Raw genomic sequence first — 13535 nt, 5'->3', positions numbered from 1 at the left:
GGAGGGATCCCCAGTATTTCAAATTAGTGAAATATTTGCTTAGCTATGTTCAACTGCTGCTTTAAAATAAAATTACAGCACAAACATTATAAAGAAATCCTGCCTTTATCAAAGCAAAAACCACACAAACAACAAACTTCTTCCCTTGTCTTTTTCACAAACTTAAAGATCTACTGATGGAAAAGGCGTTTTTAATGTACATTCGTCCTCCCAACGTTATCAGCACTGAAAACGCACAAGCATTGCTGGCTGCTGTAGCATAGGACAGACAACTCTTGTCTGTCCTATGCTACAGCATAGGACAGACAAGAACTCTTCCTCACTTTCCCAGAGAAATCAACTCCTAGCCCCCAAGCCTATTCCCCAGCCCTCCCCACCCAGATTTTTCAACAAATTCCTATCCCATCTTGTGACAAATAACAACTGCCTGAGGTGGGAGGGATCCCCAGTTACCCAGTCACTCATGCTCTGTTCCCTCCATTATTTAAAATGGTATCTGCTGACTCAAGGCTCCCCGCACGTGTGCGGCACTACTCTGAACAGCCGGAAAGAGACTGGAGATCGCTCCTGCCCCAAACAGCTGCTAATTGATGCTGGATGGGGAAGGGATTTGTTGGGGGACCTGGGAGAGGGTCCCTGGGGCCACGAAACAGAAGGCTTGGGGTTAGGAGGCCCCTAATTGTTTTGGCAAGGAATCCAATTATCTCTTGGGAGAGGGTGAGAAGACAGGGGTGCTGAGAATTAGGTGCCCCTTCATTTCTTAGGGGACCGTCAAAACACAGGCAAGGGCATCAGCCTGCCGATGCTCTTGTCCAAAGTTAACTTGAGATATAGCTAATGTTCTTAAGCTTAATGCAAATCAACACGTTTCACACAATTTCTGCTGTCATTTTAACCTTGAGTTGATCCACGTGACTCAGCTTTTGCATGCCCTTTTTTTTTTTTTGCATTATTGGTAAAGCTTAAGCATTTGTTACCAATGACACACATTAGGTATCAAAGGTTAACAGGTGTTAATGCACCTTAACAAAGAGGTCCCTAAATATTTCTCCAGTATTGTTCACAAGCAGTGGGGTCTTTCTGTTGTTGCAGCAAGATATAGGGAAGACCTATATGAAATAGGTCTTCCCAAAAAGGCAAAGAACCAAGTTCTCCACAGTCTGCACTTCAACATATTTGCACATGTTCGTGTCATTACAGTAGCCCCATTTGATCTGCCAGCCTGCATGCACAAGAAGTTCAGGTACTGCCTTGTTGACCAGCTGGCATCAAAACCTCTGGGAAAAGTCTTCTTGAGGGTGCAGACCCATTTCATTACATCTGACTGCATACATACAGTCTTTCACGCCTTAATCCTGGCCATGCCTTGCCAGTTTTGTATTCAAAGAAATCACATTGGTCACAACACTGTTCCATGTTTTAAGGTATTTAGTTACTCCTATGTGACCACATAGTGGATGCCTTGGATCTTCCATCTGCTGTAATTTTTCCCTCTGGCTTGCTACCCTCTACCTCCTCCTATCAGTTGGTGCAATGCCAGCTAATATGTAAAAGCTATCCTTTGGTATTGGTTTTAAATATCTTGTTATTTCACAACTGCTGTCACTTAGAATAAAATCCAATTTCTTAGTATGCTTTACTGGTCCCCACACTATTCAAGACTTCAATGTGGTTTTGCTCTGTCAGAGAAACTGTGTTGTTTTGAGCTCTGGTTTCACAAAGACAATGCTGCTTTATTTCTTGAGTTATGGGTATCACTTTGAACTTGACCACACTGAATTTCATCTGTCATTTAAACGCCCAGTTCCCCAGTCTCACAAGGTCATCCTGCAATTCCTCAAAGTCTGCCTGCCTGTGTTTTAAGTACTTTCAATAGTTTGTGTCATCTGAAGATTTCATCACCTTGCTCATTGATCCTTTTTTCAGATCACTAATGAATAAGTTAAGCATGACTGATTCCAGTACAAATCCCAGTACTATTTACTTCTCTCCTTTGAAATTAGTCCTACTCTTTGTTTCCTATCTTTTAACCAGTTACCAATCCACAGTAGGATACTGTCTTCTATCCCATGACTTCCCAGGATTCTCTGTCATAAAGGCCTTTATCAAATACTTCCTGAAAATAAAGATACACTATAGCAATGTGCTCACCCTTAACTACATGCTTATTTATAAACTCAAGTAGATAGTAAGGCACAACTTCTATTTTCTAATTCCATGTGGCCTCTCCTCATTAAGCCATAGTTATCTATATGCCCAGCAATTCTGTTCTTAACAATCATTTCCACCATTTTGTCTTTTGTGTAAAAGACTTGAAGAATTTAATTTTTACTGAAAGGGGAGAGAACTTTGCCATAACACTAAATCTAATACTACAATATACTACTATGTTTATTTTGTCAGTTGTTTGCATGAGCTGGAATTCCCTGGCCTACTTCAAATGAGGTGCCAGGTTTCTGCATAGAAATCTGTTATATCTTTCACTAGAATTCCAGCGAGAATCTGTTCACAGCTTTTATTCATTTTCTTTTTTTGCTTAGCATCTTTTTCCTCCTTTTCGGATTCTAGCTGAATGACAACTAGCCTTTATTGAGACTGTGTTGCCATAAGCCTTTATTTTTAGCTATTCAAAAATTTGCAACAATTTTTGTTCCCTCCCTTTTATAACCGAGTCATTGATCTCAGTAGGAACTTACAATAAGTAGATCTCTTTGGAACCTGACATGCATACACCTTGAATGCCACCCATAGATTTCAATGTTTGCAATAGTTGGGATTCTCACGTGGTGATTGTCAATGCTGCCTCTGTAGCATCTTTAGCCCTGGCTTGCCAAATGAGTAGAAGCCAGTTTGGTGATTTGAACCTCTCTCTCTCACTGTAGCCTGCAGAACTAAAACTGGGTGATCAAACCAGCATCATATTCTAGTATTTCTGAAAAATAGATTAGTATTCTGCTTAACTCTGCCACCTGCAGTAAGAAAACAAATACAGAGGAAACACAGGGCCTGATGCACAAATGGGTACATTTGGGAGGTAAAGCACTATTAACGCTATACCTCAGAGATGGATGTATTATGAGATTAAAGAAGGAATACTTTATTTATTTATATGATGTATATTCTTCCTTTACCTTTACTTATATGATTTATATTCTTCCTTTCAGGCAATTCAAAGCGGATTACATTCAGGATTGTAGGTATGCCCCTATCTAACAGGATGATGCAATAAAGTGCACTCAGCCTAGCATACAGGTTAACGCTTGGCTGGATGTGCGTTTTGAATGCATTAGACTAATACCCAATGCAATAAGGGGATTAGCGCGCCCAAACAAATGCATAGCTAATAGCGCTCATCACATGTAGATGAGGCTATTAGCTATTACTGCCCCCTCCCGATGCAAAGAATTGCCAGTCGACCAACAAATTTAATGCCAGCCCCGGAGCTGATGTTAAGTCATACCGTGAGTCAAGAGCACATGAAAAAACAAAGAATACTGATCTCTGTGGTTCCTTTGACTTAGTATTGTTGCAATATTAAGTTCTACTGCTTGTGGCACTTAAAATTAAGGGAAAAATGTATATGCTAGATTACAAAAAAAAAAATGTCTGGGCACACAATATACACGCTGCAGATGTGAATGCATATTGTGTGCACGAGTTAGCTGCGGCGGGATAAAACGGATGCTCGTCCTGAGCATACCTAACCCGCGCACCCAATGCTTTTGAGCACTAGGAACACACAATTTTTATCTTGCGCGTCCTTTTTAACGCGGCAGCTCATTAAAATAAAGCATCTCGAGCCCAGGAGAGGTGGATGTGTACATATTAGAAAAACGGGTGCTCAATATGAGCCCCTGTTTTACCGCACGTATCCGCCCCTAAATTTGTACCTAAGGCAATGCAGGGTGAAGTGATTTACCCAAGGTCATAAGGAGCAGCAGTGAGATTTGAGCCCTGATTTGCAGCCTAATGTTTTAAACAGTAGGCTGCTCCTTCACACCACTGATGGACTGAGGCAGTGGGTATGGTGCTGGTTTAATTTATGCAGAGAAATTGAGGTCTTAAGGTGATGGTAGCGTTTGTCAATTGTGGAATTTGTAATCTTTGTAATTTTGTATTTATATAGAGTGTGCGGTTCACTTTTGAGCTTTGATGGAATAAGGGCAGAATAGCAAATATAAACAAATAATCCCAAAGGAATGCAAGATCCAAGACCACAGGAGCTAGGAATATAAGAGCTGGAATATCCTAGGATGGAAATCTTCTAGGAGCACAGGGTGTGTACACATCCTTTATGCTTACATCTGCATTAGGGCACACACTAGATATACACCAAGGCCACAGCTCTGACTGAGCTGGTGTGGTATATTGAATGGATATAGCAAATTCTGCATATGGCTTTTACATAAACTCTCTCTGAATTTAAAGAAAACCAAAATCATCATACTTGGGCGTTCGATTCCTTTTGAAAGTCAAACTGCTTTCAGCTTTGATAACTACAGTACACAAATTTCATACACAGAACACAATCTCAGTATCTCTCTTGATCCACTCTAAACATGAAGCCTCAAATCAAAACCATCTTCAATCATTTTTTCGCAAGATTAAGGCTACTACATCATATCCAACTCTTCCTTGACCCTTCAAAATTTCTGTACTGTCTTAGAGTCCTTCTCACTGGTATCTATTACTGTAACTCTCTCTCCTCAACAGATCATTTCAATTGGCTCAAACCTCCGCTGCTCATCTCCTAACAGGTACTCCAGTACATGACCATTTCTCTCCAGTTCTAAAATCACTCCACTGGCTCCCAGTACAATGCAACATCACAATCTCCTTAATAGTATCTCCAGACCCTGGATTAGCTCGACATTATATTGTTATACCCCTGCTAGATCTGCACGTCTATATCTATTAGAAATCCCAGTGGCCAAACATGCCTGTCTATTTTTCATCTGTGAAAGAGCCTTCTCTATTGCTGGCTCCATTGCCTGAAAACTCAATACCCCTGACCAATACAAAAGATTTAAGAAAGCACTTAAATCCTTCCTATTTAGGCAGGCTTTCTACGAATAACCAAAGACAGGTCTCCCTAGTATAAATTTATCTAGCAGAGATCTATGCCCCATTTCCCTGGATCCCCAAGCAGTGCCTCTCCAGCAGTGTTATGTTATTTATACTATTTGCATTCAGTGTTGTATTGTTATGATTTTATGATGATGTTTTCTTTTTGTAACTTGCCCTGAGCTTTGAAAGGTATGGGAAATAAATATTTTTAAATTAAATAAGGCATGGCAAAATAATGGCACATCTGGACTGTAATGATATGGGGCAACTGTTTCTATCATCGAACACATTGATGAAGTGCAGAGTATAAAAATTAAGAGAGGTTTATCTTAAAAATAAACAAAGTAGCATTTAAACAGCTTGCGGGGGTCCTCCTTTTGCTTTTCTCTGGAGAGGATGCCTCTGTGTGGAAAAAACAATCCTCTGAAGAGTCATTTCATATCATATAGTGAAAATTGTTTCCTCTTATTTTGAACAGATTGTAAAAATGCAGCCTCTGTTTGTCAATATTTGAAGCACAGTTGCTCCTGAAGACCTCCAAAAATAAACGACAAAGTGTATTTTTTTTTTAAGTTTTTAAAGTTTTCCTCACCACGTTCTCTCCCTGTTAACTTGGTGTAAAGAGGATTCTTGGAGACAGGATGCGGACCATTTCATTTTATACACATGCTTTAAGTCAGTGGGGCCATGATTATATTAGATAGAGGCCCAGGCACAGTGTGGCATGTGGCAGTTAAAAAAAAAACCAAAAAAAAAACAACCCACTCTTAAAATGTATTTTTGAATCTTTTAAAAAGCAATAATGTCTCAAATATATAAAAACAGCAAACCTAGTATGCATTCTAGAAAAAAGAAAAGCACACTTAGCATGCCTCATCAAAATGTTCAAAACGTAATTGCTATTTTTTTTTTCTTAAAGACCATCAATGAGAAAAGGTGGCAATTAAAAAGTTGACTATTTGTAAAGAATGTATAAGTAACCTGCATGATTTCAATAAACTGAGCTAATAGTTAATACAGTTTGGAAACAATATCACCGTTATTACAATTCATAGAACACATCTAGAGTGCAGGATTATAGGGCAATGAAAAAATCAGCAGTGAATGAGGAGGAATGTAAAGAGCTATTTAAATTAAACACCTTAAAGACAGATATTATTATCAAGAAAAGCATGCTTGGAGGAGTTGCTCCAATCTGAGTTTGGTTGGCAAAAGCCAACCTTGTGAGACTGGTTTGGTTGGCAAAAAACAACCTTGTGAGACTGGAAAATTGGGCATCCAAATGGCAGATGAAATTTAATGTGGATAAGTGCAAGGTGATGCATATAGGGAAAAATAACCCATGCTATAATTTCACAATGTTGGGTTCCATATTAGGTGCTACAACCCAAGAAAGATCTAGGCATCATAGTGGATAACACATTGAAATCGTCGGTTCAGTGTGTTGCGGCAGTCAAAAAAGCAAACAGAATGTTGGGAATTATTAGGAAGGGAATGGTGAATAAAACGGAAAATGTCTTAATGCCTCTGTATCGCTCCATGGTGAGACTACACCTTGAATACTGTGTACAATTTTGGTCGCCGCATCTCAAAAAAGATATAATTGCGATGGAGAAGGTACAGAGAAGGGCTACCAAAATGATAAGGGGAATGGAACAGCTCCCCTATGAGGAAAGACTAGAGAGGTTAGGACTTTTCAGCTTGGAGAAGAGACTGCTGAGGGGGCATATGATAGAGAGGTTTAAAATCATGAGAGGTCTAGAACGGGTAGATGTGAATCTGTTATTTACTCTTTCAGGTAGTAGAAAGACTAGGGGGCATTCCATGAAGTTAGCATGGGGCACATTTAAAACTAATCGGAGAAAGTTCTTTTTTAACACACTCTCTTGCAGTTGCGAATGAGGGTGAGCAGCAAGGCAAGGGTGACCACCCTGTCCTTGGGCAAAGCTTTCAGTTGCACCATGTCCAACCTGGCGCCTATGAAGTTGAGCTGCAGAGATGAACAGAAGTGCGACTTGGTGAAGTTGATGACTGAACTCACTGTCTGCAGGGTCTGAATTGTCAGGACCAGCATTTGCAAGGCCCCAGAGAGGGAGTCTCTCCTGATTAGCTAATCGTCCAGGTATGGAAAGACATGGACCGAGCGGCGCCTGAGGTAGGCAGCCACCACCGCCAAACATTTGGTGAAGACGCGTGGGGCTGATACCAGTCCAAAGGGCAGCACTTTGTTCTGAAAATGTGCCGTCCCCACCAGAAAGCGGAGGTACTTCCTATGGCTGGGGACAATCGCAATGTGTGTGTAAGCCTCCTTCAGGTTGAGGGAGCAAAGCCAGTCTACTCATTGGAGAAGCGGGATCAGCTTGCCTAGGGAGACCATTTTGAATTTTTCTCTTATGAGAAACTTGTTTAGCACCCTGAGGTCAAGAATGGGGCACAAGCTGCCATTCTGCTTCAGAATGAGAAAGTACCTCAAGTAGAAGCTGTGGCCCTGCTGATCATGGGGAACCGGTTCTACTGCACCCGCTGCAAGGAGGGCGAGAGTTCCGATTGAAGGATGACCTGATGGGCGGACGATCCCCACGATGGACACAGGAGAGCAGTTCCTGGGAGTCTGCTGAAATTCAAGTGGTAGCCCTGGCGTACGATGGAGAGGACCCATTGGTCTGACATGAATGCCTCCCAGCGGTTGGCAAAGCAGAGGAGCCTGCCGTCGACAGAGGGATCTTTTCACAGGGAGGTTTCTTCCAAACTTATCCAATTGTTTTTCTACTACCTTCTCTATAACTTTAGCCATAAAGAATAGAGAGGATTCGGGGCGATAGTTTGTCAAATTCAAAGGATCAGCTTTATCATTCTTTAACAATGGCCGAATTATAGCTCTAACTGATCTGGTAGAACCCCTTCTCCTAGAGAGAGGTTCACTAATTTTGCAAAATACTGGGAAATCTCTATTCGAATAGATTTAAAAGAATTGACCTGAATTGGGTTTAACTGGCAGTAAGAGGAATTCAACTTTGAAATAATTTGTTGCACTTCCAATACAGAGATGGAGTCAAAGGTATTCCATTGAGGATTTGCAGTCACATCCGGGTCTAGAGAAATATCAGAAACTTTGGGGAATTTATTACAAATGTCTTCAATTGTTTTTCAAAAAAGCAGTTGCAAACGCATCACTCGATAACATTTTGGTTATTTTATTGGACACCCAATGGCAAAAGGTGCCCACAGGTGTCCATAGATTCTGCCTTGTCTTTTGTGCTGCTTAATATTTATCTAGCATCAACCTGTGGCCTCAAAGTAGGGTATGCAGATGATATTTAATTCTATATTCACCTGTAATCTACCTGGTCTGACACTGTTGCCCTTGTATCCCTCTGCATTTTTACAATCCACTCATGGTTTTCTCACAATAAGCTCTCCCTCAATTTACAGAATTCTGAATTTCTTGTGCTTCAGCACCGTTCTCCAGAGCCAATACCTACATAATTTTCAATTGACAATCTGTCGTCATGTGCCACCAATGTGAAAAACCTCGGGCTATGGTTCGACTCCAGGCTTATATTCTGACAACAAATCAAAGCAGTTGTTAAGGCTGGATTTTGCAAACTTAGAATACTTTTCGGTTTAAAACCATTGCTTAATAATAATGATTTTCAAACTGTGGTTCAGGCTCTTATTTTTCCTGTTTTGGATTACTGCAATACTGCCTATTTGGGCCTTCCAGCATCCTTGCTTAGAGCCCTGCAGCTGCTACAAAATGCTGCAGATTGCTTGATCACTGGCAAAAACGTGAGGGAACATATCACTTTAATATTATATAATCTACATTGGCTACCCATCTATTGGCAGGCACATTACAAAATTGCTATGATGGTGTTCTAAAACTTGATTCTTTGCCCTGAGTAGCTGCCCTTTTGCAAATCTATGCTCCCAACTCGCCCCCTCTGATCAGCAGGATGAGGATTGTTTGATATGACACTGCCTAAAATGGCCCACCTAGATGACACAAGAAAAGGGACAGGGCTGGTGCAAGGCATTAGGTGGACTAGGCGGTCGCCTAGGGTGCCAAAAGTGGGCAGGGTGCTATCGCTTGACGTGAAGGTATTCTTTTTTAATTGGACACCAGGTTTGAAATTGTGACTTGTGTGTAGGGATGCATCAGTTGGCGGGGTACTGGACATTGTGACTTGGTGGGGGGGAGGGGGGGAAGAATATGAAGAAATGTTGTCATTATGACATCACCGACTAGGGCAGCTGGACACCCTCGCACCAACACCGAAAAGGGACTTTCTTGGTTGCAGCACCTGAGTTCTGGAACTCACTCCCCACAGGAGTTGCGACTCACCTCATGTCCCAAGGCCTTTTGATCTTTACTGAAAACAGACTTGTTTAGGCTTGCTTATGATTAAACTGAGATTTTGTTTTTCAAAATTCTACTCTGACTCCTTATTTGTTTATGTGCAGATAGTGTTTTATGAGTCATTATGTATGTACCTTTTGTAATTTGTCTAGGGTCTTGTGCCCCAGGAGATCCAGAAATTTTTAATAAAGATAAAGATGATCCCTGGTGCTGCAACCATATCCTTTTTTGTCATCAGATAAAATATATTGTACAATAGCAGCAGTATCTAGCCAGACGGGTTAATGTAATGATCTTTAAATGGAAATTGTATAAATGTATTCTTGTGAACGTAACAAAATCCACAGGCTTTTTGTCAAACACAAACATGGGACTACTTTAGATATGCAGGAAAACAAACTAACAGCACCAAGGCCCAGAGTTATACTTGCCTGCATATGTATTGGCCTGGTTCAGCAGCTCTGTACATGCATGCATATCAGCAAAAGCACGAATCCCTAAGCAGTTGGTGGGATGAAGCTGGGATTCCAAAAATTCACAGCAAGTCTTCTTCACATCCTGTAACTGCAAGAGACCAGCTGCCGGGAGAAGTACCTGCAAAACAAGTTCACAAATATATATATATATATATTTGAAATGAGAAACCAGCACCAGATTATATCACAACTATTTCATTAATATCAATCCAACTGCCCTACAGGTCCACCTGTCCTATCTCAGGGGAAACCCACCCATATAATGCAGTGACATCAGGATTCTTACTCCCTGACTACTAGGAAGTGACAACTTAAGACTCGAGTGAGCATCAGGATAGAGATCTGGTCAGCAGGAGGTACAGCACATCATGGTTGCCATAGCCTTAAAAGAGTCAATCTGCGCTCACACCAATCAGCAATGACTATAAAAACAGATAGGTATTAGAAGGGAAAGGAAATATACACAGACATAAGAGGCAACAAAAAGCTGTAGGACAATAAGCAATCATTTTTTATTGGGCAATACATTTCTGACTTGGGAAGGGAGTCTAGCTCTTGAAAGCTGGTCAGAAATGTATTAAGTTAGTCCCAGTTAAAAAAAAAAAAAAAAAGTTTCACTTACAACATTTCTGCATATCCAAAGTGGAACTGCACAGCAGCCATGCTACTTTATTCAGGAGAATACACAGTAACTATCTTCTTCATTGCTCAGTTAGAGGTCTGTAATTTGCCTTGTAAACCGATATGAAGCCAACACGAATATCGGTATATAAAAGTGAATAAATACAAAATAAATAAAATAATGAAGCATTTTTCTGGGGCTGAAAAATTGAGATCCATGTTCAGCCGCTGTGCTCGTCATTGCTGGATAAACCTATCCAGCTAACTAGAGGTATATATTCAGCAGTGCAGCCATGTTGCTGAACATATCTGGACAGGTGTATGGGCCAACCTGCGTTAGCCCGATAAGTTATTCAGTTAACTCTGAATCTGGCGAATGCAGCAACTCCCCTGAGCTCCTATGGACCGCCCCTAGCACACCCCTGACATATCCAGCCAAATTCTAGCTGACTAGATAGTTTTTCAGCTATAATTTAGCTTGGAAAGTGGCCAAATTTTCATTTAGCCAAACTTCTTCTTAGTTATCCAGCTAAATGTATTTGAATATGGACTTTGTCGTGTCTAATCACAGATACATTTATACCAGAAACAGCCATAATATTTAGTTGTAAAGGTAGTAGAAGGAATCTGTAAGCTCAGTAAGCATAGAGCAATAGAGAAATGTTTCTGTTTCCTCCATATCCTTCAATTCTTGTCACACATGTAAGGATAATTTATATCTTTAACAAGCAGGAAGAGAGAAAAATTCCATAACACAAAAAATAAAAATTTAAAAGTCAGCTAGGTCCTCCAAGGTTTAGTACAAGCCTGCCTTGCTGTAACACAAGTAAAACAGCTAGGTACTCCTGATAAGAGATAAAGCAAATCTGATTACCTGTAGATAGTAGAATGAATTAACCATTACGCGTGGCTGATGTCATCAAACAGCACTGACAGTGTAAAGTTTATACTGAGTTCTGAGAGCCTGGTCCATGATGGCACAGTCACATGTCATCCATATATTATGGCTAATTCATGTCTGCTTGTCGACAAACAAAAGTACTACACTTGCTGGAATCAATGCACTGGTTTAGGGATCAATAGATCATGTTTTCTTCTATTAGAGTGCCTAGCTTGCTCTGTTTGGGTTATTATAAGCTGAGAAACTGGTTTGGTCACGCTATAATATATGAGCAGATGGTCAAAACACACAATTAACAAATATCCCGGATTCTGGCACACTGAGGATGTTTCACTGGAATCAATGGGATTCTTACCTCCGTCAGTACTTTTCTGTCAATGCAAACTATAAATGATGACCACTTGCAATGCAATGTTCTATCGCTTGTTAAAATGACTCCAAATCAGGCCAGCTCTATGGCTTAGGCCATAATACAGTATACATTAACACAATGTATATTAGGCCATAGTATGACATGCTGCAATACAGCAGACTCTTATTTGAGACTGCTGTCCGACAGAGGCAACATGCTCAAACCAAGAGAAGGAAGAAAAACTGGCTGCCAGTCACAGATTTTCCCAGATTATTAGCACCAGTTTCTATATCAAAACTAATCCACTCAAGTAATAAATCCCCATACAAAAAAGTGACAAATAACCTTTGTCATCTTCTTTTGTTAACCTCAAGTTAGTGAGCTTCTGAAAAGAATATTCTGATGCCTTCAGTATCTGAAATGGAGACAAGAAAGCCCAGCAACCCATTTGCAGAAGCCAAGGCAGAGGTAAGACGTTCCACTAGGACCCCTCGCCCCCTTCTCCAGCTGAGACACCATTGATGCTGCTTGTTTTTTGTCCAGTCCTGGCTCCAGAAGCACCGCATCTCAACCCCATCCTATCATCTCACAGGGCCTGCCGCCTGGGGCTGGATTGCTCCTGAGAGGGCATGCCGAAGGGGTTTGGCCTTTTTGGAAATAACTGGGCGGGAATAGGAGGGTCAGAGTATTTTTTGTGGGTAATAGTTTGGTTGGGAGTGTTTTGTAGAGTTTATTTCTCCCGATCCCTTGTGAGAGGGATAGATAATGGCTTATTTCTATTTATATTGTTACTATGATATTGCATTTTATGTTATTGCTTTTACTTGCAATCGTATTTGTGTTTTATGATGTGCTGTAAGCCACCTCTGGTCCTTTTTCTTTTTTTTTTTTGAGGAAGGTGACACATAAATCTAAAATATAATGGAATGTAATTTGGTGATACAACCCTTCAGCTAGAAGGAAGGTGAAAAAAAGGATTTTCTAGAGTATCATCTCATTTTATGACTTTAAGCATCTTACTGCTTCAACAGAAAAAATATCAACAGATGCTTACAGACAGGTCAGCACACCAGACATGCTTCCAATAAAAATGGTTAAAAATAAACTAAAAAATTTGAATGAAGAGTTCCAAGAGCAAGCCATAGGGCTTCTGGCTTGACCAAGAACCAGTCTTCTTCAAAATAAACAAAACACACAGGATCCAAGCATCTTACTAATAATCAGAACATTACACTCTACCAATTTATTTTAGATTAGCTCATATCCTTTCATTGGTCGGTCAAGGAAAGTTACACAGGTTCTAAAGGACCGAAGGTTTAAGAAACACCCAATATCCTTCCTTCTTTCATACAAAATATCTTCAGTGCAAAGATTTTACAAAATTGAGATCTACTCCTCCATGAACAGTTGGAAATTAGCAGGGACACAAGACCTTCTTACAATAATTACTATAAAGAACGCCTAAAAATGTTTTAAGAATTTGTCTTCAGAATGAATTACTTTTTTCTTTACAATGTACTTCATGGGAGATTTAAGAATAATAATGTTTAGACTCCCCTGGTAATGAGCAAATATTTCTCAATAAAAAGTTGAGAAGGAAAATCTAACCAGCAATTCTGATCCTGCTCAAGAAATGAAATCATAATTGTTTTTTGATACCATAAAATTGCTTACCTAAACATTCACTGGAATAAGCTTCAGGTGAATCACTGCCTAACAGTTACTGTCACCTGCTTCAATTCTTTTCCCACCAGGGCT

General features: G+C 40.3%; 1 protein-coding gene across 6 annotated transcripts in view; it reads right to left on the bottom strand.

Moving 5' to 3' along the window:
• Positions 1 to 13535, bottom strand: part of KLHL2 (kelch like family member 2) — a 334713-nt gene that overhangs the window by 126664 nt on the left and 194514 nt on the right. For all 6 annotated transcript variants that reach the window (XM_029571086.1, XM_029571005.1, XM_029571313.1 and 3 more), the window contains one exon: positions 9859 to 10021. In XM_029571086.1, coding sequence (XP_029426946.1) covers positions 9859 to 10021 — 163 coding nt within the window. The remainder of the gene's footprint in view (positions 1 to 9858; positions 10022 to 13535) is intronic.

Source organism: Rhinatrema bivittatum, chromosome 1 (genome assembly GCF_901001135.1).
Source record: "Rhinatrema bivittatum chromosome 1, aRhiBiv1.1, whole genome shotgun sequence".
NCBI lineage: Eukaryota > Metazoa > Chordata > Amphibia > Gymnophiona > Rhinatrematidae > Rhinatrema > Rhinatrema bivittatum.
The sequence above is the reverse complement of the archived record's forward strand: the minus strand, read 5'-3'. Positions and strand labels throughout refer to the sequence as shown.